Below are 26,536 nucleotides of genomic sequence, written 5' to 3'. Positions count from 1 at the left end.
TCTGAATCTCTTCCTGAAGTACTCCTCCTTCTGTGGATCAGTGAACCCTCTGACCTCTGTCACCATGTCAACACAGTAAGGAGGGATCTGATTGGCCGCTGCAGGTCGTGTGGTTATCTACAGGTGAGCAGAGGGAAGCATTCTCCCCCTGATGAGATTTATCAGCAGCGCATCCACTGAGGTGGACTTTCTAGGGCAGTGGTTCTGAACCTGGGTTCGATCGAACCCTAGGGGTTCGGTGAGTCGATCTCAGGGGTTCGGCAGAGCCTCCGCCGTGACATGCACGGCTCATTTTGTGCACCAGTAAAAAACATATCTATGTCTTGAATTTGAAAAATATCATATTTTATTTTTCACTAAAGAGGGGTTCAGTGACTGCGCATATGAAACTGGTGGGGTTCGGTACCTCCAACAAGGTTAAGAACCACTGTTCTAGGGTCAGTTAGGATTGCAGTTTTGTGGAAGTCCAAAGGAAGTCGACACTCATCCAGACCATCAAAGATGAACACAACCTGAAAGTCTTCAAAGCTGCAGATTCCTGCTTCTTTGGTTTCAGTGAAGAAGTGATGAACAAGTTCCACCAAGCTGAACTTTTCCTCTTTCAGCACATTCAGCTCTCTGAAAGTGAATGGAAATGTGAACGGGATGTCCTGGTTGGCTTTGTCTTCAGCCCAGTCCAGGGTGTATTTCTGTGTTAAGACTGTTTTCCCAATACCAGCCACTCCCTTTGTCAGCACTGTTCTGATTGGTTTATCTCTTCCAGGTGAGGCTTTAAAGATGTCTTCTTGTCTGATTGTTGTTTCTGGTCTGGTTGGTTTCTTGGATGCTGTTTCAATCTGTCTGACCTCATGTTCATCATTGACCTCTGCAGTCCCTCCCTCTGTGATGTAGAGCTCTGTGTAGATCTGATTCAGAAGGGTTGAGTTTCCTGCTTTAGCAATCCCCTCAAACACACACTGGAACTTCTTCTTCAAGACAGACTTGAGATTATGTTGGCAAACTGCACCATAAAGTTCTAAATAAAATAAAAAATATTGGTTCATCTTTAAAAAGTCAATATGAATATTTTTTGAATACATATTTTTAGACATTAGCAAATGTTTCACTTATCCAGCAGCTTAAATCTTCATAGAAATTGTCTTACTGCTCTGGAGACGGTCAGCCAGCTCCACCTGCCTTATTGTCCTCAGGAAGTTTAGTGTGATTTTCACAAATGCCTCTCTGCTGCTCCTCCTCTGCTCATCATCCTCCCTCTGACTCTCTAAACATTCTGGGTAATCTGTAGTCAGAACCTTCTGGATCTTCTTCAGCTCGTCTTTCACAAAAGTAATGATGTTGTCCTCCAGCAGCTGAAACAGAATACTTTATGTATGACCCAATTAGACTGAAGTCATGGAGCCAAACATCAGATCCATGTTGGGCACACTGACAATCCACTGGTCTACAAAGAGCATCATGGAGATGACTGTGAACAGAATAGATGTGAAAGTAGTTGTTGTACATGTACAGACCATAAATATGGAGTCCATGTGTGTTTGATGGTGCTGGGCAGACTGATCACTGGGAACCTCTGAACTCTCCTGGTCCAACCTGTGGAGGAATCATAAAGAATTACTTCAAGCACAGAACAGATCAAGAAGTTTTCTGCCTATCAGCCATAATAGTCCCAAGGAATCCTGAACATCCTTTTAAGGTTCCTTGTGGCACCAAGTGATCAAAGAGGGGATTGAATAGCCATTTTAGTTTTATTGTTGATTGTTGTCGGTAAGCCAAGTGGGAAAATATGTTATTCAATAAACAGTAATTCTTGTAATTATGTCTACAGTTTTGGCTTGACATTAAGAAAAGCTATTACATCAGAATTGTGTGTAGTTTAGTTTAGTATGTAAGCGAAGATAATGGAATGGCTCTAGGGCCAATTATCAGCAGTGTATAAAAGGCTGCCAATTAACATCAGAGGCTGTTGCAGGAACCCACCGCTGGGTTATTGAACATCAACAGAGAGAGAAAAAAGCTATTTTCTGTTGCGTCCCCACCTAAAATGGAAAATGAGCACAGTCAGAGGTTAAAGTGGATTCAGAAGGTGGGGGAACCTAAAATTGGTTGGTATGGCTCAATGCGGGGAAAAGAATCATAACTTGCAATAAATTCTATTGAGAGCTCCGGTAGATTTTCTTAGTGAACAGGCTGTGATCAGCTGACCTGCTGCTCTTTGTGGATGTAAACAACTGAATTCAACCAGCTGTAAGCAGATGCTTTATGAGTTGTTCTGGCTGATTTAATCCTCTACACTCACAGTACACTGTTTATCCTGTCGGTTTTCTAGATGGTTTAAACTTGGGATAAAGGTGGAATTCAGTCAATGAATCTCAGCATCATCAGCTAAAATTCATATGAATATCTGCTACACCTGATGTAAGCCAACCGTGACCTGAGATACTTGAACTCTTCCACTGGGGCAAGAACTCGTCCCTGACCTGTAGTGGGCACTCCATCCTTTTCCCTTTAAACTTCCTGTTTCCATCAAATGCAGTCCTACCTGTAACTACAACCTCTGTTCTTCCTCTCCTGTCCTGTCTGTCTTACATTTGTCCCCATCTCTAACTAAATTTAGCTTTCAATCTTGCAGACACTGCCTGGTTTAGACTCTTCAGCCTCATCTCTCTATATGTGATAACCGTTGGTGATTAATGCAGTATTATGATTCCCTTTCATGTGTTACTGTTAAGGCTAAACTACTTTGCTGTTTGAAGGAGCACAATGACATCAAACGATAGCTCCTCTGACTGTCAAATAAAAAGTAGCAAGCGCGTTTTGAAAATGTGATAGAAAGTACTGATATTAATGTAAATAATATTCCTTCTAGTCAAAGCAAAGTTAGGTTTAGTATCAGATTTGGCTGATAAAGTTTTTAAACACACTTTGTAATTAAAGAATTGGACTCAGGAGATGACCAGGTCAGCTTCTAGAAGATCTGAGATTCACACAATATTTATTGTTGAGTTTCTAGCAGAATACTTTTATGCTGCATCCAGATCATCAATGTAACAAATCATGAATATGAATAAATGTCTCACGATAACTTCATTTTTCAAGCACAGTCTGAACCACAATCTGGACCAACAGAAGTTCGCAGGCTGTTGAGCAGATCTATAAAACGTATAAAACTGATTGATCGGTGGAGACAAAATTAGCATCTTTCCTGTAGAGCTCATTTATTTTTGAGCTGTGCATGTCTGAACCTGCAGCTTTTATAACTCAGTGGATCATCAGCAGTACAAGAATGCCATCTGCTGACATAATAATATATAACATAACAGAAATGTTGAGATGGTGTTAGAATAATTTATTTTCTCCCCTGTACGAGGACATCTGGCCAGCAACACCAGCCCATAAATCCACAGAACATGCTGAGACAACAGAACAATAGACGCTGGCTGCAGAGGTAAGCTGTGATGCTGACAGATGTCAGAGTTTCACTGTGAATAGTTTTAAGGAGCTGTGGTATGTAGCAGGAGAAAATCTGACCAGGGCAGCAAACTGACGGAGCTGAGTGTGTCTGCATGATGCAGTTGTTGTTTGGCAGATAACATCTGATTCCAGCAGTTTTTCATTCAGCAAGTTTCAGGTTTATAGGAGAGCTGATCAATAAATATGATTTCTGTTTAGTTATTTTCTGTTTAGCTTCAGTTGATGCTGGATTGTTGTGTGACAACCAGTCAGTTTAAACCCAGCTCGTAAATTAAGACCTCATTGTGTGAAGTGTACTTACCTATGTTTTGCTTTAAATCCAAGAAACCATCGGAATTAGAGAGAGCTCAAGAAACTTTTTGTAAATAGTGCAGGAGAATCTGTGCAGTGTGTTTTGCATTTGGAACACTGCACTGGGAGCTGGGATTAGTGGACATCACATTTTTGGAACTGTTGGTTACAATGTTTCTGCATTTGTAAATAAATTCACTGTCCCTGCTAAGGAAGTCTTTTCTGAGCAGTTTCAAAACCTCATGCAAAGAGCTTGGTTTATTAATGAAACTAGTATGTAGTTTGGTGTCAAGAACTTGTCACTATATTAACAATAGTTCACATATTTAATTAACTATATCAATGTATTAATTATGCATTTAATTAATGGGTTAATCAAATATTCATTTATATGCATTAAGATCCTATTCTAAGATGTGTTTTTCTTTCTTTTTTTTTTAGATTTTTTTGCAATCATATATGTCATTTATTCCAAAATTTGTATTATACAGTATTCCCTTTCAATAGTGTCCAAATAAGACTATTATTTACTGTATTTAATCTAATTAATAATATCTATGGTCAATGTTTGGTGAGACTGACAGGTGGTGGGACAGACCCTCTGATCACTTCCTGTTCGCCAAAGTGGATTTTTAGTTGCTTGGAAACCAAAGACTTATTTTTAAGAGACAGTTTTAATGGGATTGAGTGATTGAATGATGTCTTTGCACTGCAGTGTATATACAACAACATCAAGCGGTTACATCAGCTCTCAAAGAGTTCAAGTTACGAATAGCTCACCTCTCTGCAACAGATGTCTGCTCGAATTTAAAATTAATGGGACGATCTGCAGACCAGCCACTGTTTAGGGACACACAGCTGGGATCAGGTTCAGGTCCAGCGGGTGTCGTATGGATCCTGTTAGAAGGGAAAAAAAAGCTGATAAAGACTTAGAATACCTTCTGTGGTGGAGGTGTGGTCCGTTCCTATAGTGAGGTCGACATGAGAGGAGTGTGCAGTCAGATGGAAAGCTGGCTGGCATGTGTGCTGAACAAGAGAATTTGATACAAGTCCACAATCAATAAAAACTGTTACACAATTGAAAGAACAGTGTATCCACGGTCCGTTGGACCTTCCTCATCCCAAAGACAAAGTGGTTTGCACACTGAGCTTGAGCAGAAGGAAATGCCAAGCTAGTGTTGGCAGTGTAAGAACATAACGCCACCCAGAGGTAAACACAGTCATTAACACTGTGCAGGACTATTGATGGGCTTACTGTGAGCAGCAGGAGTTTAAATGTACATGTTGCACATGTTTTAGAGAATAAAGGAATTCCTCGCTCAGTGACTTCCCTTGAGATCCAGTTTAGAAACCGGGAAACAAAGACAAGCAGTTGATTTAAATCAGACACCAAACTGACATCAAATAGTTTGTGTTAGTAACAGCTCACCTCTCTGCTGCAGACACAGGCTGGACTTTAAATCTAATGGCTTCATTTTTAGATGGATCACTCTTTAAGGACACACAAATGGGTGGAGGTCCAGGTTGGTCCCTGTGAGTGATGTGCAGTGATGTGAGTGCTGAGCTGTGACATGGAGAAGAGTCATGGACAGTTAGAGATGGTCATCTCACCTCTGAATGGTTTTAGAGGGAGGGACTCCCTCCTCTCTGTCCTCACACTGATCCATGCTTCCGAATTCACATCCACATCAGCTCACACACACACGTTCTACCTTCACCTGCAGAGGAAACACAAATCATTCATGTGCACATCAACTGTGTGCTGTCCAAATATCAGCTGCTTCTTTCCTGCTTCATCTCAGTGTCAGCTAAGAGAATGACAAACCCACTATGTGTCAACATTTGATGGATGATGACACAGAAATGTGAAATGATATTGACCCAAATCTGTCCTGATGATAATGAGAAGCTCTGATGAGTTTTGACTGTCTGAGAAGTTACTAGGATGTTGAAACACTGGGACTCAGCCCAGTCCTGACATCTTTGCTATTTTCACTTGATAACAGCAGCTGTTTAAAGTTAATGAGTGTATTTAACAGTAAAGTGAATGTGAACGTGAGACACTGTGTGCTCACAGCTAAAGGCTGCAGTGAGCTGTGTTAAAGCGTCTTTCACACAATGATCCTTTAATAAACACTCAGAGCTCCATGTTGATGAAGCAGTCATGGGTGAGGTTTTCTGCTGACATGTTGACACTGTGACTTCAGCTTTTACAGGCTTCCTGTTTCATATTACACTTCCTCCTCACAGTCGGCCTTATTTCACAGCTGCAACTAAATTTCCTGAAGAAAATCCAAAGACAGCTGAACGTTAAGGCATCACTTCCTGTCATGTCATGTTTAAGTTACAGCTAGAATAAATCATAATTTACAAAGTCTGCTGCTTTTTCTGTAACCATCTGACCATTAACTAACTCTGCTGCTCTCATTCACAAAGCGCTCAAATAGATTTTTAACTTGTGTCTTTCAGAGCTCTTAGCATTAGGATGCTGTCTGGCTACCTTAGCGTTCAAGCTCTGGCAGGTGTCTCGTTTGTAAATATTAATCACAGTGATGGTAAAGGCTAACTCACAAAGTACAAACTATAAGTACAAACAAAGTACAAATTATACATATGTACACAAACACGAACGTAGCTCAAAACGGCGGACACACTCGGCCTCGTTGGTCCAGCTGTGAGTCCGTTACCGTGAACTATGGAGCGGCAGATTTGTGCTGTTTGTGCAGGAACTAAGCTGCACACAGCTGATGTTAGCCAGGAAAACATTACAAACTGGAGAGAACGGAAATAAAACATGAGCAGAACAAACAGTAAAGTTCATAAAGATAAACTATTAAAGAAGGAAATAAAGCAAACTTACAGTTTCTTCAAACACACACCAACAACAAGCTCCACTCCACACCTGGACACTAAACACAGACACACAGGTGAGCTGCTTCCTGGAAGGAGGCGGGACTCTAACTGAGGCATGGCAGGTGGGAGGGGCAAGGAGGCAGATTTTCACAGTAAGAGCTCTTTGTTTTTCAATGAACTTAATTTCACACTGATAATTTGTGGTTGTGTAACTTTATGTGGTCAGATTGGACTTAAATCTATCACAATCAGGAATTTAGAGGATTCAGAAAAATGTTGATGGAAGACGTTCTCACTGTGGATTACAGTTAGTGATGTGCGGATCGATCCTGAAATATCGATTCCTCCGATACCAGTCATTTATGTTCTAGAATCGATTCTCACATTAAAATATCGATATTTTAATAACTTAGGATAAATTTGTAGTTTATAGTTAACAGGATTACAGTGGAAAGACACTATATCGTTCGGATTGTCTACATTGGAAGGAACTACTTACTCTTCCGCCTTTCATAGTCATGTGTGAAATACGGCTGTATAAATGTGTCCCTTGGCGTGCGCACTCACAACACTGGCTGAGCGTAATGGTAGTTATGTGCGGACATATTTTACATCCACAAACAGCCAAGACGTGGTTTGCGATACATGTGGCAAGAAAGTGAGGTGTTGTGGCAACACCACTAACTTTGTCAAACACATCAGAGTAAATCATATCACAGAATATGACAAGTGTATGTTGAGGCGAACTGAAGAGGAGGAGTGGACAGGGACAAGTGCTGCTAGCGCGAGACAGACGTCTCTCACGGAGTCCTTTAGTGTTGCAGGCATGCAAGGTGTTCAAATAGCCACAACTTCAGTTTTTTTTAAAATTCCTGTACGATGAATTCTGCATTATTAAGTGATAAGAACAAGTAATCTGATGTCCTGTAATCATTATGACGCTATAATTTGAGATATAATAAAAGATTAAAGTTTTTGTACAAAGTATCGGTATCGGATCAGTATCGTCGATACCGCCCTGAATTTTACTTGGTATTCGATCGGAAAGGAAATTAGTGGTATCGCCCATCACTAATTAAAGTCCTGATTTTCAAGTGTCATTAACTACATGGATCCAAATGGAAAAATCCAGGCTCAAATTAACATAAAAGTACAGTTACAACTTAATGAACTGTAAGTGAGTTCTGTTCTAAACTTCACATTTGACAGTCTGAACATTTAAATAATTTTACTGCTGTAAATGCATAATATATTATAGTATATTACATTATATAAATGTTCCACTGACTGCAGCAATAAATAATAAACCAAAGGCTTCGTAGTCTGTGGGCCCACTGTGGGTCCTGAATGACTTCCATGAAAAAACCTTTTAAGTGAGTCCTCTTGTCTCACAAGTCTGAGCTCCTCACTGAAATTCAGCTTCAAACCAACCAAGTCCAAACCTGCTGCACAGAGAGACAGGTGAGCTGCTACCTGGAAGGTGTCAGGGCTCCACCTCTGATTGAGAAAGAAGGTGGATTTTCACAATAAGAGCACGTGTTCCAGGAGGACTGATGTATTTTGAGCTGTAGAATAAGGAGATGGACTGATGTTATCTGACACAACCTCTGTCTGCAGAAAATGAGTCGATGAATAAACTGCAGGTGATGGTTTCCACACATCAGACTGAATTTGTTTCAGCTCACAGCTCCAACATTACAACTATTTTAAATTCAAACACTTTCATCAGCCTGAATATCAAACATCATAACTTACAAATAGTCTGCTGACTGCTCCTGTAGATGGAGGACAAATGTTTATTACAGCTACAGCTGTGGAGGAGATGTGAGCATTAGTGTTTCCTCTGAAGAAGAAACTCTTCAGCTTCTTAAAGTCAACTCCACATCCCCAATTTCCTCTTTTAAAGATGAAGATGGTTTGTGAAGAACTTTGATGTTTCTAAAATTTAGGAAATGTCACAACTCTATGTTATTGTTTGGCTTTTTCATTTGTTTGTGAGTAAATCGGTTTGACTGAGATTAAAGTTATTAGATTAGATTAAATTAAATTTTACTTTATTAATCCATCGGGAGGGTTCCTCCGGGGTTTTCACACAGCTGAATAAACGTCAAACAGAAAACTCATTAAACAAAGTGTGAGACGGTCGCGAGTTTGCTCCAGCGCGGGGTTATATTTTAGATACCAAGGAGCAGACGGCCGAGTTTCACTCCACCGAGGGAGCTCGTGACGTACTACCCGGCTTTCTTTAGACCACGAAGGCCTGGTCCTCAGGTGGAAGCAGCCTCTGAATTTGGACACCCCCGCTGTTTCCGGGTGACATTTAACGTATTTTATCCGATAAATAAACACTGTAAAATGTATTTATCACCCCCAACAGCCCTTTTGAATGTCTCCCTAATTCTGAGGTCTCAAGGTTGGCAAGTATGGCACTTCACTTTTTTGCCACATGTATCACAAACTACGTCTCAGCTGTTTGTGGAGGTAAAATACATCCGCACAATTACGCTCAGCCAGTGTTGTGAGTGCGCACACCAAAGGGGCTGCGAGACATTTATACAGCCGTGTTTCGCACATGACTATGAAAGGCGGAAGAGGAAATAGTTCCTTTGAATGTAGACAATCCGAATGTTATAGTTTCTTTCCACTGTGTTCCTGTTAATGATAAACTACAAATTTACCCTAAATTACTAAACTATCAATATTTTAATATGAGAATCGATTCTACAACATAAATGATTGGTATCAGAGGAATCGATATTTCAGGATCGATCCCCACATCACTACTCGCAGTAGCACAGGAACAGAGCAGGAGGGAAAGAGAGAGAAAGAGAGCCAGGGACAACAACATCACATTAGAAAGGTATAGTAATTAGGCACTGTTTTGGATGTTCAGTTAACGCTAGAAATGTGCTTTGGAATTTGTACGTGCTTTTTGGAGTTTGTACGTGCTTCGTCACTAGGGGCCACCGCATATATTTATATATAAACATATATGAATAAAACCACTTTTTTTTACATTAGTAATTCCTTTTGTGCATAATTTTATATTATTGTTAATAATAAATTAATTAAGCAACAAAACAACCTGAAGAGCCGGTTCAGAGCTGAAAGAGCCGGGTCTTTTTAGTGAGCCGAGCCGAAAGAGCCGATTCTCTAAAAAGAGCCGGAAATCCCATCACTATAGAGGACCCCTTTCCACTTCCCACATTTCTCAATGTGACAAGCTCTCATAAGTTTTCCGAGTTTAGTTTGTTGATGCTGCTGCCGTCACAGCCGTGATGTGACAGCTCCATTTCTTTTGATTTTGATGAGGATTATTTTCTACCATGGCGCACGTTTTTCCATTCAATTGGAGGCTTGAGGTGACAACAAGCAGACCAGAAACGAGCCAGCTCCATATACAACTCACGTTGCCTGTCTGACAGCAGTGTAGTAGTTGAGGAAGGCTGAGGTTCATGCTCAGCCGGCGCTCCTCTATGAGAGTCCCCAGTTCAGAGGAAGCTCAGAGGTGTTTCTCCACTTTAAAGAGAAGCAGATGTTCCTGTGAGATGCAGGACAGGAATATCTGAACGCCATGCTTCCATTAAGAGGAGCCCCTGCTTCATACCTCCTTACACCTTTACTTTCTCCTCTTTCCTTTACTCCTTCATCGTCTTCTCAGTCCTCCCATTCTCCCTTTTACTTCCTATTCTCTCCTTTCCTCCCTCCATCTCACCAACTCATTTTCCTTGGTTGTCTCCTTCTTTTACTTCTTTCCTTCCATCAGTCCCTTGTCCCCACCTTCTTTGTCCTTCTCTCCTTCCTCAGAGTCTTAGTCTTAAAACATGAGTGCTTAGCTGCAGGGAAATGCTGAAAAAGCTCAAAGCTTTCATTGTATCCCTCTGATTTCACAGCAGTGTTCTGGGACTGAGGGTTTTTGTGTCAGAAGGAGAGTGAAGCTGACAGTAGAGACACTGCAAAAGGAAACACCAGCTGGCTGGGCAGTATTGTGAAACCAGAGCAGTGCATACTCTGTGTTACAGTAATAAATAATTAGGCAGCAGTCTAGAAACACTGTGTTCATTGTGTGTTAGTTTGTGTTTCCCTAGTAATGGCAAGATAAAGTTTCATCAGGGTTTGAAGCCTTTCAGCTAACTGCCTCAAGGAGGTTCAAATGTTGAGGGCTTCATGTGTACACAAACCCCCCTGCTGGTAAAAAAAAAACCCCAAATAGGCAGAGTTATTATAGGTCATGTTAAGTGCACTATATGTGTTTGTTTTTACCAGTGTGTGCATGGCAGCAAAAACAAGAACTACATTCACCTTAATACATGTGTTTGTTTCACTGTGTTGTATCCTCCATCCCGTTTTGGCGTTTTGGCGCACAGACTTAACAATGTGGTGTATGCTGTACAGTGTAGTGAAGAATGCCCAGACCTCTACATTGGAGAGACCAAACAGCCACTTCACAAGCGCATGGCACAACATAGAAGAGCCACCTCCACAGGACAAGACTCAGCAGTCCATCTGCATCTTAAGGATAAAGGTCACTCTTTCGAGGATGCCAATGTTCACATTTTGGACAGAGAGGACAGATGGTTTGAAAGAGGAGTGAAAGAAGCATCTATGTCCACTGTGAGCGACCATCTTTGAACAGAGGCGGGGGTTTCCGACACCAACTCTCTGCCATCTATAATCCAGTTTTGAGATCCCTTCCCAGACGCCTTAACGCCCACTCACATCCTGGGCCATCTGACCTCAGGAATTCGCATGATAAGGTGGGGCCAGGTTTCACAATGAACTCACCCGAAACTCTGGCTGATTGGGACCCACACCCAGTTTCACACCTTGGCTCAGGCGATTAGAGGATCATCAGGGGGTCCTTTTGTCCCTCTGTGGGGGTCACTCCCACTAGGTTTATATCTGGGACTCTCCACCATTTGACCTTAGAACTGAAGAAGCTTCTCGGATGAGAGGTGAAACGTCTTCAAGTAACTTAAGGAAGTCCAGACGCTTTTCTTTGCAAGCTCCTTTGACTACGATGACCTGGATGACTGAGAACCTTCACAGTTCTTCACAACAATGACACAGCTTCTAAATATTCTACATCAAAACAAATCTGTCACCAAATCCACCAGATTCGCTAGCAGGTGTCAAGCAAGACTGAATGGATTTAAGTGCAGACCCAGCCTGAAAAACAAGAGTTCACAGTTTATTCGCACAAATCACCAAAGTGCAACTGTAAATACAAGTGACGAGCAGGATCCAGGGATCCGGGGGGGGGGGGGGGGGGGGGGATAGGAAAGGAATTTCTTTTATTTATGTATCATTCACATTATTTTATTGTATAATGCCTTGGTGCCACTGGATTTTAACATGTCTCACACTCATACAGTAAGACAAATGGTGGGGGTCTAGTAAGGAAGTTGGGGGAAGCAGACAGCTCCACAGGAAGTCTTTTGTCTCTTCGAGGACTCTGGGAGGTAGCAAGGGAGTGTGAGACAGCTGTGTACTGCCTTTTGTTCCTGTGAAAGGTATTTAACTGAGAGCCATGCTAGGCTCAGAGAGACTCTGCTGACCATCTGCCCCGCGATCATGCAGGCTCTCCAGAAATTTGGTTTGTCTGTTCTTTGTTTTTGATTAAAGAATGTTAGCTACCGCTCACCGCTCGTCTGCAGGCTTTATTTAATGGAAAACTTCCACAACAGGGGGGTTAATCCACATACTCAAATCTTCAGTGCGAGCTCGTCTACTCTCTTCTCCATTCAGAAGCACTCCACGACACGCTCCTCAGTCTGCCATGAATCCTCTTCTGCCACTCACGCTTTTCACTGTCTTGCTCCAGTCCACACAGCTGCACACTGCGATCAATGTTCCCTCTAAGCTGTGCACGTGTGCAATTGTGCACTACTGGCACGGTCTCTGCGCAGAGAAAATCTGTGTTGCGCACAAAAAAAAAATCCAAGCTGAATTGAAATTAAAATTAATACTTTAACAATTCTGTTTGGCAGTGTTAGTCAGTGACTGGCTGCTCCAGTATGGGATTACAACGATGCCACCTTATCCCACAGTCCAGCCAATGATGCGATTCACATTCGTATATACGCAGCTAATCAACGTGGTTGACAGGCTATGACAGCGTCCTTATGTGCCGACACCGGTGTTTTAGCTAGTAAAGCGGCTGATGTGGAGTGAAGCCACGTTAATGACAACGTGTACAACCATTGGAGATGTGAGCAGGACAGACGGAACAATTGACGGGAAAAGTGTGGTCTTTATACCAGTTTTTAAATTGTGTTGATCGGCCACGTAAAACCGGAGTTATCATAAAAAATATCTGCAATGTTTGGTTGTTTTCCTGAATACTGTCGTTGTTTATATTTACTGCAGGAAGAAACGGTAAAAACGGCGTTTTTTAAGGAAAACGCTCGAAAGCCTGTGAGCAAAGACAAAACCAAAACACCCCCACCCATTCCTATTAGTCGAAAAATGTACCATGTGGACCAATCAAAAAATGATCTGGCAACATGGCATTTATTGTTTAGGAAGGGGGAAGTTTTAGGAGTGACGGCAGTGTTTTGAGATGTCAAATCAAATCAAATCAAATCACTTTTATTGTCACATCACATGTGCAGGTACATTGGTACAGCACATGTGAGTGAAATTCTTGTGTGTGAGCTTCACAAGCAACAGAGTTGTGCAAAATACAATAACGTAAACAAGCAAAATACAAGAATGGCTACATCTGAAACTAATAAATATATGTACAATATATAATAGTGTATGCATTTCTGGATGTGTATACTAAATGTTTTCTACGTGTGTGTGTGTGTGTGTGTGTGTGTGTGTGTGTGTGTGTGTGTGTGTGTGTGTATATACACATTTTTACAAATTAAATAGAGTAAAAATAAAATAAAATATATAAAAATGATGTGAGAGATGTGAGACGTTTAGCGCAAATCTTGTGTAGTTAGTGTGTAGTTAGTGTGTAGTGTAGTCAATAGTTTTGTTGTGTGTGCCAGAACAATGAGGCGACGGCTGAATGTTACAGGTGTTACAGCAGTGATACATCTCCTGTTGTCAGGCCTGCAGGTATCAGGCTGATGTTCTGCTTTATCTCATAGTGGACTGAAATTGTTTTTTGGAGTGGCACAAATAATTTGTGTGGCATCAAATTTGATGCAGAACAGCTGATTGTGCTGTAAATAGTTTGAAACGTTTATTTAAGAAAACGCCTTTGCTGCATTTTTAGGTAAACAGCTGCAAAAAACTTTGTTGTTTGCATAACTCAGTTACTTTTTTGAAGAAGTAACTATATAATTAAATGCCCAACATTGGTCCATATATACTGTATTTTGCAGACAGAGTTACAGACTCTCTCCCAGAACACAGACTCAGACTCATAATACAAGTCACAAGAGCTTTATTAAAAATAAAAAGAAAGTTGTGTTTTCAAAATTGGAAGTTCAAGTTATTTTACTTCCAATAGTGTTGACATACTACACAAGGTCATCAACAAGATTTTAAATTTTCATTGTAAGTGCCAAAGCAGTTAATTAAAAATAGTCTAACATAAATGTAAATGCTGTAATTTGATTATTTTAATAAACCATGTAACTTGGATGGATTCGATGCTGGCGTGACCACAGTGCACACATCTAATGTTGCTCACAGTGGTCCAAGGGACCGCTCAGGGAGTTTGTGTGTTCGCTCAGACATATGAAATATTAGAGGGAACATTGACTGGGATCCAGGGAAAAACAGACTAACAGGTCCAGGAAGCAAGAAGTAATTCTACATCCAGAAATTACAAACATAAGTTTGATACTAGCCGGGGCTTTACGAACACAGGGCATTCACCGTTCCAGCGACGAGCTGCTCTGAGCCACCACATCAAATAGTAGCCACAAAACATAGGAACAAATCAGTGGCAGGTGGGTGGGCCAAAAGCGAGAGCCCAGTAATGAGCTCTGCCCAGGCAGGTAGAAGGCAGTGATGTTAAAAAGAAAGAGAGAGACACACACAAAAACAAAACTACGGCCCAACATTAGCCAGCTGGAGAGACACGGGGACCATGACACCATTATCACCATTACCCTTTGTGATAGTTTTCATGTTTCATATGAACTAAGCAAATACACAATATATGCAGTGCTATACAGAAATATTTACATACTTATAACAAGACCAATTTCACATGTTTAATGCACTCTTTGCCATTTATTAGATTAGTCACATGCATTATGATATCACAATACAAAACATATCATGGTTATAACTCTATTAAAAACTACTGATCCAGTATTCTCAGCTTATATATCTGAAACATTTTTTAAATTGATTGAAACAATAAGAGCATGTAGAAAGCTTGGTGTCGTAGAATTTTGTAAATAAAGTCTGCAAGACGGAAAGAGTCAAACAATTTATCACTGCGTGCAAGAGAACACGCACACATCAAAGTATAACAGGTTCATAGTAATGAGCATTCCAACCTCGGGGCGTCGCAGTGCCCCTTTTATAACATCACACAAACTCTATGTGTCTTTTCAGTTACAACAGTCTTTTCTCCAACCCAGGCTGTTGGTGAACGCAAGAATGTGTGGGTTGCATGCATGCAAAGGTTATACAAAAATCATACAGTGAAGTTCTAACAACGTAAATCTAAATGTGAGGGTTAACTAGAATTTTCCCATTACATTGGAAAAATCCTATCAAAAAGAGAAATCAAATATTTCAATTCATTTTATTGAGCTCAGACTTGTTGAAAATGCAGAGGAGCTGGTTATGAACTGAGCTTCAGAGAAACACAACATACTGATATTCACTGTGAAGCTTCCATCTTTAAAGGACAGAAGAGGAAGAAGTTTACAATGAATAATTTAGAACAGTTTAAAACATCAACTGATTGAATCCATGAATCTGAAAACGTGTGAAAGAGACAAACATGTACAGACTGAACTATCTGCTCAACTGTCAGAGCGTTTCTCTAACTGAAGGACACTCTTTACACTCAACTCAGCACAGACTCACTGAGGAACCAGGAGACCGGAGACTAAACCCAGGATAAAGAGTTTCAGTGAATGTGGTGTTGAAGGTGTGGAGGTGGATCAAAGTGTCAGAGGAGACTCTGTAGAAGGACAGAGTGCCAGCAGGACAGTCCACATACACTGCTACTCTGTTAGAGAAAGAGGAGGAGGTGGAGGAGGAGATGGATGTTTGTCTGTTATTGTTCCACACAGAACGAGGACCATCATCATCAGAGCAGCTGAGACTCCAGGACTGATTGTTGTATCCAAACAAGCAGTCTTCACTGTCTCCTTTCCTTCTGATTCTTCTGTAACTCACTGATATATAAACGTCTCCTCTCCACTCGACCTCCCAGTAACAGCGACCAGTCAGACCATTTCTACACAGCAGCTGGTAATGAACATCAAATCTGTCTGGATGATCAGGATATGACTGAACCTCCTTCACACGTGTCACCTTCTTGTTGTTGTCATCAGACAGTTTGATGTTTGTGTGAACTGTGTTTGTGTCAATTGTGAGTTGACAGGAATCTGATGAGAGAACAAACACAATCCAGCTGCAGTTATTGATCCATCATCTGTTCATTGATTGACACTTTGATGATGACTCCTGACATGATGAAGATGGTTGAATGTGTGCTGCTTTGTTTTCATGAATCCCATTAAAAACACACTTACACTTCCTCAGACCTGGTCTCAACCATCGGACTCCAGCAGGCTCCACCCTGAGGAGGAGGGTCAGAGCAGCACAGTCAGCATGCACACATGGACATTACATGGCTCTCATACACATACTGTTAGACACTGATAACAGACCAACAGATTTTCACAAATTCACTTCAATCCATACATGGATCAAACTGCTGATGATTTGGACTGATCCTGGATCTGTCAGTACACCCTGTATTGAATTAAATTCAAACTGTGACCATCATTATCTTTATATTTCTCTTCTGTTTATGCTTCTTTGTAGTGTGTAGTGTGTAGGGCTACATGCTTTCAGTCAGTAGCCCTACCACTGTTCCTTCACAAATCCAAAGTTTTTAATTCTCAAACCAAATCCTTAATCTGAGAATAATTACCATCAGCAATAACATCCAGTAACAATTCAAAAAGCCACCATTCCCGACACATACACATAATCCAATCAGCTCATCTCTCACCAGCCAAACTCTCTCATCTGCACCTGTGCTATGCTCCCACCTGTCTTTGTGTTTGCAGGTAGCCCCCAGTGTATATACTGTCGTCTTTTCCTGCGCCTGCTTTGGATTTCTGTTTGATGGACTTTGTGTTTCATCATTTTACAGTTTTGCATTTCGAACAATGAAAGCTCCTTTTTTATCACTTCCTTCCTGCCTCTGTATCTTCCACCTGGGTCGTTTCACCCACACCCCTCCCCCACATTGGACAATCGGACCATCTCTCCCTGTTCCTCGCACCTAGGTATTCACCACTCATCCAACGTGTGAAATCTGCTGTGAGGACAATTAAAGTGTGGCCAGAGGGGACAGACGCAGTGCTCCAGGACAGATTTAAAAACACAGACTGGAATATGTTCACCCACACAGACCTGGACCAGTACACCTCATCTGTACTGGATTACATCTCCGAAACCACAGACAGTGTCACCACCCAGAAACGGATCACCATGTACCCCAACCAGAAGCCTTGGATGAACCGGGATGTTCGTCTCCTCCTGAAGGCCCGCAACACCGCCTTTAGGTCAGGAGATGCACACGCCTACAGCACAGCCAGGGCTAATCTAAAGAAGGGCATCAAAAAAGCCAAACACCATTACAAGAAGAAGGTAGACGAACACTTCTCCAACTCCAACCCCCGACGCATATGGCAAGGACTCCAGACCATTACAGACTACAGGACCACCAAACCCTCCCCCGCATCCTCTGATGTCTCCTTCCTCAACGAGCTCAACAACTTTTATGCTCGTTTTGAGCGAGGGAACCCCACAACCACAACCAAAGCAGACATGACGCCAGACCACCAACCTCTGACTCTCTCCCCCACCGATGTAGGAGCGGTGCTGAGCAGGATCAATGTCCACAAGGCTGCAGGTCCTGATGGCATCCCCGGACGTGTTCTCAGAGCGTGTTCTGGGGTGCTTGCAGGAGTGCGCACAGACATATTCAATCTGTCCTTGGCCCACGCTGTGGTACCGGCCTGCTTCAAATCCACCTCCATCATCCCGATACCCAAAAACTCCAACCCATCTTGCCTCAATGACTACCGCCCAGTAGCACTCACCCCCATCATCACTAAGTGCTTAGAGCAGCTGGTCCTAGCACACTTCAAATCCTGTCTCCCCCCCACCCTGGACCCCCACCAATTCGCATACCGCCAGAACAGGAGCACAGAGGATGCAGTCTCCATCGCACTGCACTCTGTCCTTTCACACCTGGACAACAACAACACCTACGCCAGAATGCTGTTTATAGACTTCAGTTCAGCATTCAATACAATCCACCCCTCACAACTCATCAGGAAACTGACAGACCTGGGCATCAGTTCCCTCATCTGCAAATGGTTACTGGACTTCCTGACCAACCGCCCCCAACATGTCCGGCTGGATAACCACTGCTCATCTACCATCACAATGAACCACAAGGCTGTGTGATGAGCCCTTTCCTCTACTCCCTCTTCACCCACGACTGCAGACCTGCTGATGGTTCCAACACCATCATTAAGTTTGTAGATGACACCACGGTGATTGGCCTCATCAGTGACAACGATGAGGCCGCCTACAGGGAGGAGGTGGATCGTCTGGCTGAGCGGTGCGACACAAACAACCTGCTGCTTAACACCGAGAAGACCAAGGAGCTCATCGTGGACTACAGGAGGAATGCTGACCCACATCCCCCATCCACATTAAGGGGACGGCTGTGGAGCGTGTGAGCAGCTTCAAGTTCCTGGGAGTCCACATCTCCGAGGATCTCACCTGGACGACCAACTGCTCCAAGCTGGTCAAGAAGGCTCACCAGCGCCTCTTCTTCTTGAGGACTCTGAGGAAGAACCACCTGTCCTCAGACATCCTGGTGAACTTCTATTGTTGCACCATCGAGAGCATCCTGACCAACTGTATAACAGTCTGGTACGGGAACTGCTCTGCCTCGGACCGGAAGGCGTTGCAGAGGGTCGTGAAAACTGCCCAGCGCATCGCCGGAGCACCACTTCCTGCCATAAAAGACATCTACAGGAAGCGGTGTCTGAAAAGGGCTGGGAAAATCATCAAAGACCCCAGTCACCCATCACATGGACTCTTCACCCTCCTGCCCTCTGGGAGGCGCCACAGGAGCCTCCGGACTAAGACCACCAGGTACCGGAACAGCTTCTTCCCCACAGCTGTCAGACTCCTGAACTCTGCCTCCTGACATCTGACCCACGTTAAACTCATGGACTGAACATACACACCCCCACAATGGACAACTGTACCCTCAAACACACAATAATAACATGGAGTGAACCACCACTCACAACCACTAACACTTTATATAACCTCTGTAGAAACTATCTACACCCTCACTTATCTTAACTGCACTACTGTATAGCTCTGTGTAAATAATCATTCTCTACATTCAATAATCTTTAATCCTACAACTGTTTACAACTTGCATAGTTCCCATTTCTGTATAGCTGTATATCTCAGATTTCTGTATAGTTTTTCATATTTATATCCTGTTCATAGCCTGTACATAGCTTGTACTCACTACAGCCTGTACATACTTAGTTATAGAATATTCACAACATACTTCATACTGTGTACATTATAACATACCATAATAGACCCATTTCTGTAATATACTTACATATCTATACTATTGCTAATATATATTGTAATATCTATATCACTAAAGCACTTCTGGATGGATGCAAACTGCATTTCGTTGCCCTGTACCTGTGCATGTGCAATGACAATAAAGTTGAATTCTATTCTATTCTATTCTAACTATATTTCTTTATTGCATTGTTTTCAGTTCTATGATTTTGCATATTGGCTTTTCAAAACAAATTTCAACTTTTGTCTATGAGGAGCACTAGAAACACATACATGCATTTCTGCACTGCTGCTTACTTAAACTCCCGGAGAGCAGCCATTTGGCTTTTCTACCTTTAAATATATAGAGAGCATGCCATAGTTGTCAGCTTCTATCACAGCTGTCAATATAAAAGTTTATCTAAATAAATGTGGGCGATCGTAGCTCAAGAGTTGGCAGTTCGAGCCCCGGCTCCGACAGTTTCGGTCGCTATGTCCTTGGGCAAGACACTTCACCCGTTGCCTACTGGTGGTGGTCAGAGGGCCTGGTGATGCCAGTGTCCGGCAGCCTCGCCTCTGTCAGTGCGCCCCAGGTGGCTGTGACTACAATGTAGCTTGCCATCACCAGTGTGTGAATGGGTGGATGACTGAATGTGTAAAGCGCTTAGGGTCCAGAGGTTCAGTCAATGAGCTCGTCAATAGCTTCAATGCTAAAATGTTAAATGTAATGGATACAATTGCTCCCATTAAGGTGAAGGTTATCTCTGGAAGAAAAAAGTCTCCATGGAGAAACTCCACACTGGTGAAAAATGAAAAAAGAGAGTGTAGGAAAGCTGAGCGCAGATGGAGGAAAACAAACCTCCAGGTTCACTATGACATCTATAAAGAGAAACTTCACAATTATAATTTACGACTGAGGAGTGCAGGAAGGTCCTACTTCTCTGACATCATCACTAAAAAAAGCCATAATGCTCGGGTCTTATTTTCTACAGCTGACAGGCTAACAAACCCTCCTGTGTCAGTGGCAGCTGAACTTCATTCGACTATGGCCTGCAATGACTTTGCCAAATTCTTCACAGGAAAAATCCAAAAGATTAGACAAGCAGTTGGTACATCAACAGCAGATCCAGGATATGTACTGTGTCCACCGAAAAACTGTTTAAACACCATGAAACAGTTTCACCCGATTAACAGCAAAGACCTGGAGGACATCTTAGGTCAACTGAACTCCTCCTCTTGCTGTTTAGATGTCCTGCCAAAAAGTTTTTTTCAAAAAGGTCTCAAAGACTTTAGAGTCAGACCTGTTACAGATCGTCAACTTTTCTTTATTATCAGGTGTGTTTCCAGAATCACTAAAAACTGCTATAATAAAACCTACACTGAAAAAGGACAATCTTGACAAGACACAAATGAACAACTACAGGCCGATCTCAAATCTCCCATTTTTAAGTAAGATCATTGAAAAAGCAGTTTTTCAACAACTCAGTTACTTCTTAAAACAGAATAACTGCTACGATGCCTTCCAGTCAGGTTTTAGACAGAACCACAGCACTGAAACCTCTCTGACCAAAGTGTTTAATGACATATGTCTGAATACAGACAGTGGAAAAATGTCAGTCTTAGTTTTACTGGATCTCAGTGCAGCATTTGATACAGTTGACCACAACATATTACTCAAACGACTGGAGAACTGGACAGGTCTTTCAGGAACTGTACTAAACTGGTTCAAAACATACTTAGAAAACAGGAAATACTTTGTATCAATAGGTAACTTCACATCTGAGCAGACAAGTATCACATGTGGAGTTCCCCAAGGTTCCATCTTGGGACCCTTTCTGTTTAACATTTACATGCTCCCACTGGCACAGATTATAAAGAACAACAAAATAAACTACCACAGCTATGCAGATGACACACAAATATATATCACAGTGTCACCAGGAGACCGAGGCCCTGTACAGGCGCTTGGTAAATGCATTGAGGAAATCAATGACTGGTTGTGCCACAATTTTCTCCAGCTAAACAAAAACAAAACTGAGGTAATAGTCTTTGGCACCAAAGAAAAACGATTACAGGTCACCAGAGAACTTCAATCTATACACCTAAAAACCACAAACCAGGCGAGAAATTTGGGTGTAATGATGGATGCAGACCTAAACTTAGAAAAACACATTAACACAATAACAAAATCAGCTTACTATCACCTCAAGAATATTTCAAGGATAAGATCTGATGTCTCAACAGGACCGGGAAAAACTAGTCCATGCATTCATCTTTAGTAGGCTTGATTACTGTAACAGCATCTTTACAGGTCTACCTAAAAAATCAGTCAGACAACTACAGCTCATTCAGAACTCTGCTGCTCGAGTCCTCACTAAGACCAAAAAAGTGGACCACATCAGTCCAGCTCTGAGGTCTTTACACTGGCTGCCTGTCCGTCAGAGGATAGACTTTAAAGTTCTAATGCTGGTCTATAAAGCTCTGAATGGTTTAGGACCAAAATACATCAGTGACCTCCTGACCCAGTATGAACCTTCCAGATCCCTCAGGTCATCTGGATCTGGTCTTTTATCAGTTCCCAGAGTCAGAACCAGACACGGAGAAGCTGCATTCAGCTTTTATGCTCCTTATATCTGGGACAAACTCCCAGAAAGCCTCAGATCAGCTGAAACACTCAGTTTATTTAAATCCAGGTTGAAGACTCACCTGCTCTCAGCTGCATTTGAATAAAGCACCAAATGCGCACTTAAGCTTAAATTTCAAAACTTACATTTTAACTATTGATTTTATCTACTGTTCTGATTTTATCTGTTTTGATTTTATATACTGTTTTCTTTGTTTGTTTGTTTGTTTGTTTGCTTGTTTTAATCAATTTTAAATCATGCTTTTTATCTGTTTGTGTTTCTAATGTCTCTGTAAAGCACTTTGAATCACCTTGTTGTTGAACTGTACTATACAAATAAACTTGCCTTGCCTTGCCTAAAGTGCTATACAAATTCAGGCCATTTGCCATAAATAAATGAAGTGAGGCTAACAGTTTCAAAAGGTTCCAATAGTTGTTTTAATCTAGGATAAGTATGTCCTGTGCCTCTCTATTCATATATTAATATAATTTTTGCTGTAAATATATTGAGATATTTACCAATTGTTTCTGGAAATGCTCTCACTAGACACCTCATACATATATATTGCTTGTTGATCAGTTCGTGTCACGTGCATGAAGCAAATATCAGACATTCTCTCCATACCTGAGTGTGTCCAGTCCCCAGCATGGATCGTTCAGTCCAGCCGACAACAGCTTCATTCCTGAGTGTCCTGGATCATTGTAGCTCAGGTCCAGCTCTCTCAGATGGGAAGGGTTGGAGCTCACAGCTGAGGTTAGAGAAGTACAGCTTTCTTCTGTGATCAGACAGCCTGACAGACTGCAGATGCGCAAAAAAACAACCATTTGTGAACAATGAACAAAATCACCTAAGCCAGCTCTAACTGTGAGTTTTAACAAAAAGGAAAGTTTGAAGCTGATCTTGAAAGTAGAGAAGGTGTCTGTCTCCTGAACTTAAACTGGGAGTGGCTTCCACAACAAGTTCAACATTGCCAGGCTTTTTTTGTATAGAGATTGAAAATGTGACTTCACTCAGGGGTAAAACTGCAAAGAATTCTGGGAACTCGTGGCAAGAGGTACTAGCGCACGCAGGCTTTCAATTGAAATCAGTTATACAGCGATAAAAAGAAACACAAAAAATGGCAAGAAGCTGTTGTATTCTTAACTGCAATAGCCGGTCGCATGACAGCCACGGAAAGCCGACGGGTAAAGAGATCGGTTGTTATCGGATTACGTCGTTGAAGAGAAATTGTTCGAGCCATGTTTCCGAAGTAACAAAGGCGACTGGATTGCAGCCATTCAAAGACAAAATATAACGTCCCAGAACACTCCAGCTCACAGGTTAGTCTGCTCCAGACATTCCCACAAAGGTCATTCTGCTGTTGTAGTTAATGCCTCATTTTTCTTAACATAATTGGTGATATAGGTTACAAGCAAGTCTGGCGCTGAACAAAAATTGTCGCGCTATGCTCCTTTGTTTATTGTGCATAAATAGTAAATTGTCCTGACACAACTTGACACAACCAGAACAAGCGGTGTTCAGTTTTACCAACGCCAAAACACTCCTAAATTAGAAGCATTATAAAAATATTGACCAGGAACTGCTGCAAGTGCCTCAAGTTACTGCAAAGCCCAGGCCTCCAGTCCTCGTCATCACCTGATGCTGGTGGCCGGGGGACAGGTCACCAAAAGCAGTGTGCGAGGAAGCAGAAGCACAATAAACATGCAGGGGTCTGTGCTATGGTAGGAGCAAATCCAAGCCGGCCAGCTGTCCCATTCATCCTGCTCTCAAACATTTGCTCACTGGACAATAAACTGGAATACATCTGACTCCAGTGAACCAAACAGCGGGAATTTAGGGACTGTTGCATCTTTGTTTTTACAGAACCATGGCTTAGTAACAGAGTTCTGGACACAACCATTCAGCTACACAAAGCTCACCTCACTTTCTACCAACAGAAATGCAGCTCTGTGTGGTAAGATTCGTGGTGGTGGCTTTTGTGCCCACATCAACATGAAATGGTGCAAGAAATCTATTAGTTTCTAATTACTGCTCATCGAGTTTATGAATGTTAGATGCAGATCTTTTTTTATTTACTTTAGGAATTCACTGCTGTGCTTGTTATAGCAGTGTACATCCCACCCAGTGCTAGCACTACAGAGGCATTCTGGGAGCAGTAAGGAGCAATCAGCAAGCTGTAGAAATCACACCCCGATGGAATGTTTATTGTCATTTTTTGTCAGAGCAGCAAACATGTTCATGGCAGAAGAATCCAAAGCCACTTCCAGGACAGCGGAGACATCTTTCTCTTAACATGGACAAAACAAAAGAGATGAGTTGTCAACTTCAGAAGAGTGATCGCTGTCCACTTAATCCTCTGTAGAGGTCGTTAAGAGCACCAAATTCCTTGGTGTCCACCTGAGAGAGAACCTCTCGTGGTTCCTCAATACCAGCTCCATAATTAAGAAGGCCCAACAGTGTCCCTACCTACTGCCTGCTACCAACTTGACTTGACTTGGCTTGATAGATAGTACGATTGCAATGGAAAACTAGTTCATCTGAATTGATTTGTGGTAAGTCGATCCAAGTAGATACTAATGGAAAAGGGGCTTATGTATCCAGGTTCTATGAGGAGAACATGATATGTTGAATTAGTCCAGTAGCTTAAAGTGTTGTTCCATCTTCCATTTTAAAAATTAAACTGAATACCTTTGCCTTTGGGTAGCTGACATTTCACCTTCTATTATGGTTCATTCTATTATGGTTCATTCTGTTTTCAATTTATATAACCGCAAATGTTCCATCAGTGACTCAATGACTTCAATAATCATTGCTGGATCTTAATCCTCATTTATATTTTGTCATTTGCAGATTCATAGAGTCTCTCATTTCTCATTTCTGTTTTACTTCTGCTCTTAATGTCCCACCATTGAAAGAATCACTATCCATCCAGGCTCTTGAACATGAAGCTGATGATGCTGGTGCGATGGAGATTGATTGTGGTTTCAACTTACTATTTATGTTAAGAAATTTTTATCAAGTTACTCTTTATGCAGCAATATAAATCCGGTTTTAAATGATCATCAGTGGAAATGTTTTAATTCTGACCTGAGAGTTTCCATTTTGCATTGTGGACTCCTCAGTCCAGCAGACAGAAGATTGACTGCTGAATCCTGCATGTCAGAGTTACTCAGGTCCAGCTCTCTCAGACTAGAGGACTGAGAGCTGAGAGCTGAGAACAGAGCTTCATAGCCTCTCTCTGAGAACTTGCAGTGACTCAGTCTGAAAAATGAAAGATACAATATTAAACAAACACGTTTGTTAAAGTGCAGTGGGGGTGCACTGAAGAGTTATTCGATTTAGAATATTTAATGGTGTTTTTTTTCCAGTAATCCTTACTTCCTAAACAAGGTACAACAACAAATGAATAACATTGACATTTACTAGGTAAAATGCACTGCTCCATAAAATACAAACAACATTTTTAAAAAAGGTTCTCAGTATAGTTGTGGATCAATTATGGTATTCTATGGTAAATGCCAATCCAGGTCCACATGGCAGGCAGTGGATTCAGGACTCACAAGAGGATGTTGTGCCCTCAGACTACCCTCATTATGCATGTTTCTAATTGTTTGGTCAGACCTGGCCTGCTGGAGGTAATTTTGCTCTGGCTGTGTTCATTTTGTTTACACAAAGGAGCAGATACCCATTCAGCTATACAGCCCTGTCCAGCTCTCTTAGAGTAACTGACTGTTCGCTGGAATCTCCTCCATGCTGTCGAGATTGTTCTGGGAGACACTCAAAACCTTCCAGTGATGCATATATTGATAACATCCTTGATAAGTTGGACTAAGTGTGCAACCTCTGTAGGGTCCAGGTATTGCCCCAGGCTACCAGTAGTGACGCTGACTGCAGCTGAAATTCATTAATTACTCTCTCTGCTACTAAAAAGATCAGAAAACTATTGGAGATGTTTAACTGATGATGCTTTATTCTGATTAAAAAAATCTTTCTCTATTTTATGTCTTTGTTTTTTCGAGTAGTGTATTCTTATTGCCCAAAAGATTGATTCTGTTCATGTGGAAGTAGCATTTTCAGTGGGAGAAACATTTTGTTTTCATCCAAGTAATTTTTTAAGTCTCAGGTCAGTGCATGTTTCCACAACCTTATAAACAGTATATTTACACAATAACTGAAACCAGCACACTGGATTAATAATGGGCTGTGAGGTCAGTTCCCCAGTTCCTGATGATTGAGCATGCATCAAGACATATATTATTATTGGTTAATTCTGACAATTGACAAAAAGCAGAATATCACTTGCACTGACCTCAGAGTATTCAGTTTACAGTGTGGACTCCTCAGTCCAACAGACAGAAGCTTCACTGGTGAATCCTGCAGATCAGAGTTACTCAGGTCCAATTTTCTTAGAGTAGAGGACTGAGAGCTGAGAACGGAGGACAGAGATTCATAGCTTCTCTCTGAGAGGTTACAGAGACTCAGTCTGGGGGGAAAAAAACATTTTTATGAATCTTTGTTTTTTT

At 41.7% G+C, this 26,536-nt stretch overlaps 1 protein-coding gene and 1 pseudogene across 11 annotated transcripts in view; both read right to left on the bottom strand.

The window, feature by feature from the left end:
• The window catches only part of LOC146634798 (protein NLRC3-like), a 6,455-nt pseudogene extending 1,026 nt beyond the window's left edge, over window positions 1–5,429 (bottom strand).
• The window catches only part of LOC146634797 (neoverrucotoxin subunit alpha-like), a 120,734-nt gene that overhangs the window by 79,125 nt on the left and 15,073 nt on the right, over window positions 1–26,536 (bottom strand). For 4 of the 11 annotated variants that reach the window (XM_085378471.1, XM_085378487.1, XM_085378503.1 and 1 more), the window contains 5 exons: window positions 26,323–26,496; window positions 25,101–25,274; window positions 22,638–22,811; window positions 16,299–16,345; window positions 15,610–16,151 (listed from right to left, as the gene is read on the bottom strand). In XM_085378471.1, coding sequence (XP_085234597.1) covers window positions 15,610–16,151; window positions 16,299–16,345; window positions 22,638–22,811; window positions 25,101–25,274; window positions 26,323–26,496 — 1,111 coding nt within the window. Of the gene's footprint in view, window positions 1–15,609; window positions 16,152–16,298; window positions 16,355–22,637; window positions 22,812–25,100; window positions 25,275–26,322; window positions 26,497–26,536 lie in introns of those variants that run through there. The other 7 variants (XM_085378552.1, XM_085378511.1, XM_085378535.1 and 4 more) reach the window with 5 other exon arrangements.

This window comes from Diplotaxodon limnothrissa, linkage group LG3, assembly GCF_057381915.1.
Source record: "Diplotaxodon limnothrissa isolate DT_005_m linkage group LG3, D_limnothrissa_male_GT1.1, whole genome shotgun sequence".
NCBI classification, from domain to species: domain Eukaryota; kingdom Metazoa; phylum Chordata; class Actinopteri; order Cichliformes; family Cichlidae; genus Diplotaxodon; species Diplotaxodon limnothrissa.
This window is presented reverse-complemented; position numbering and strand designations above follow the sequence as displayed.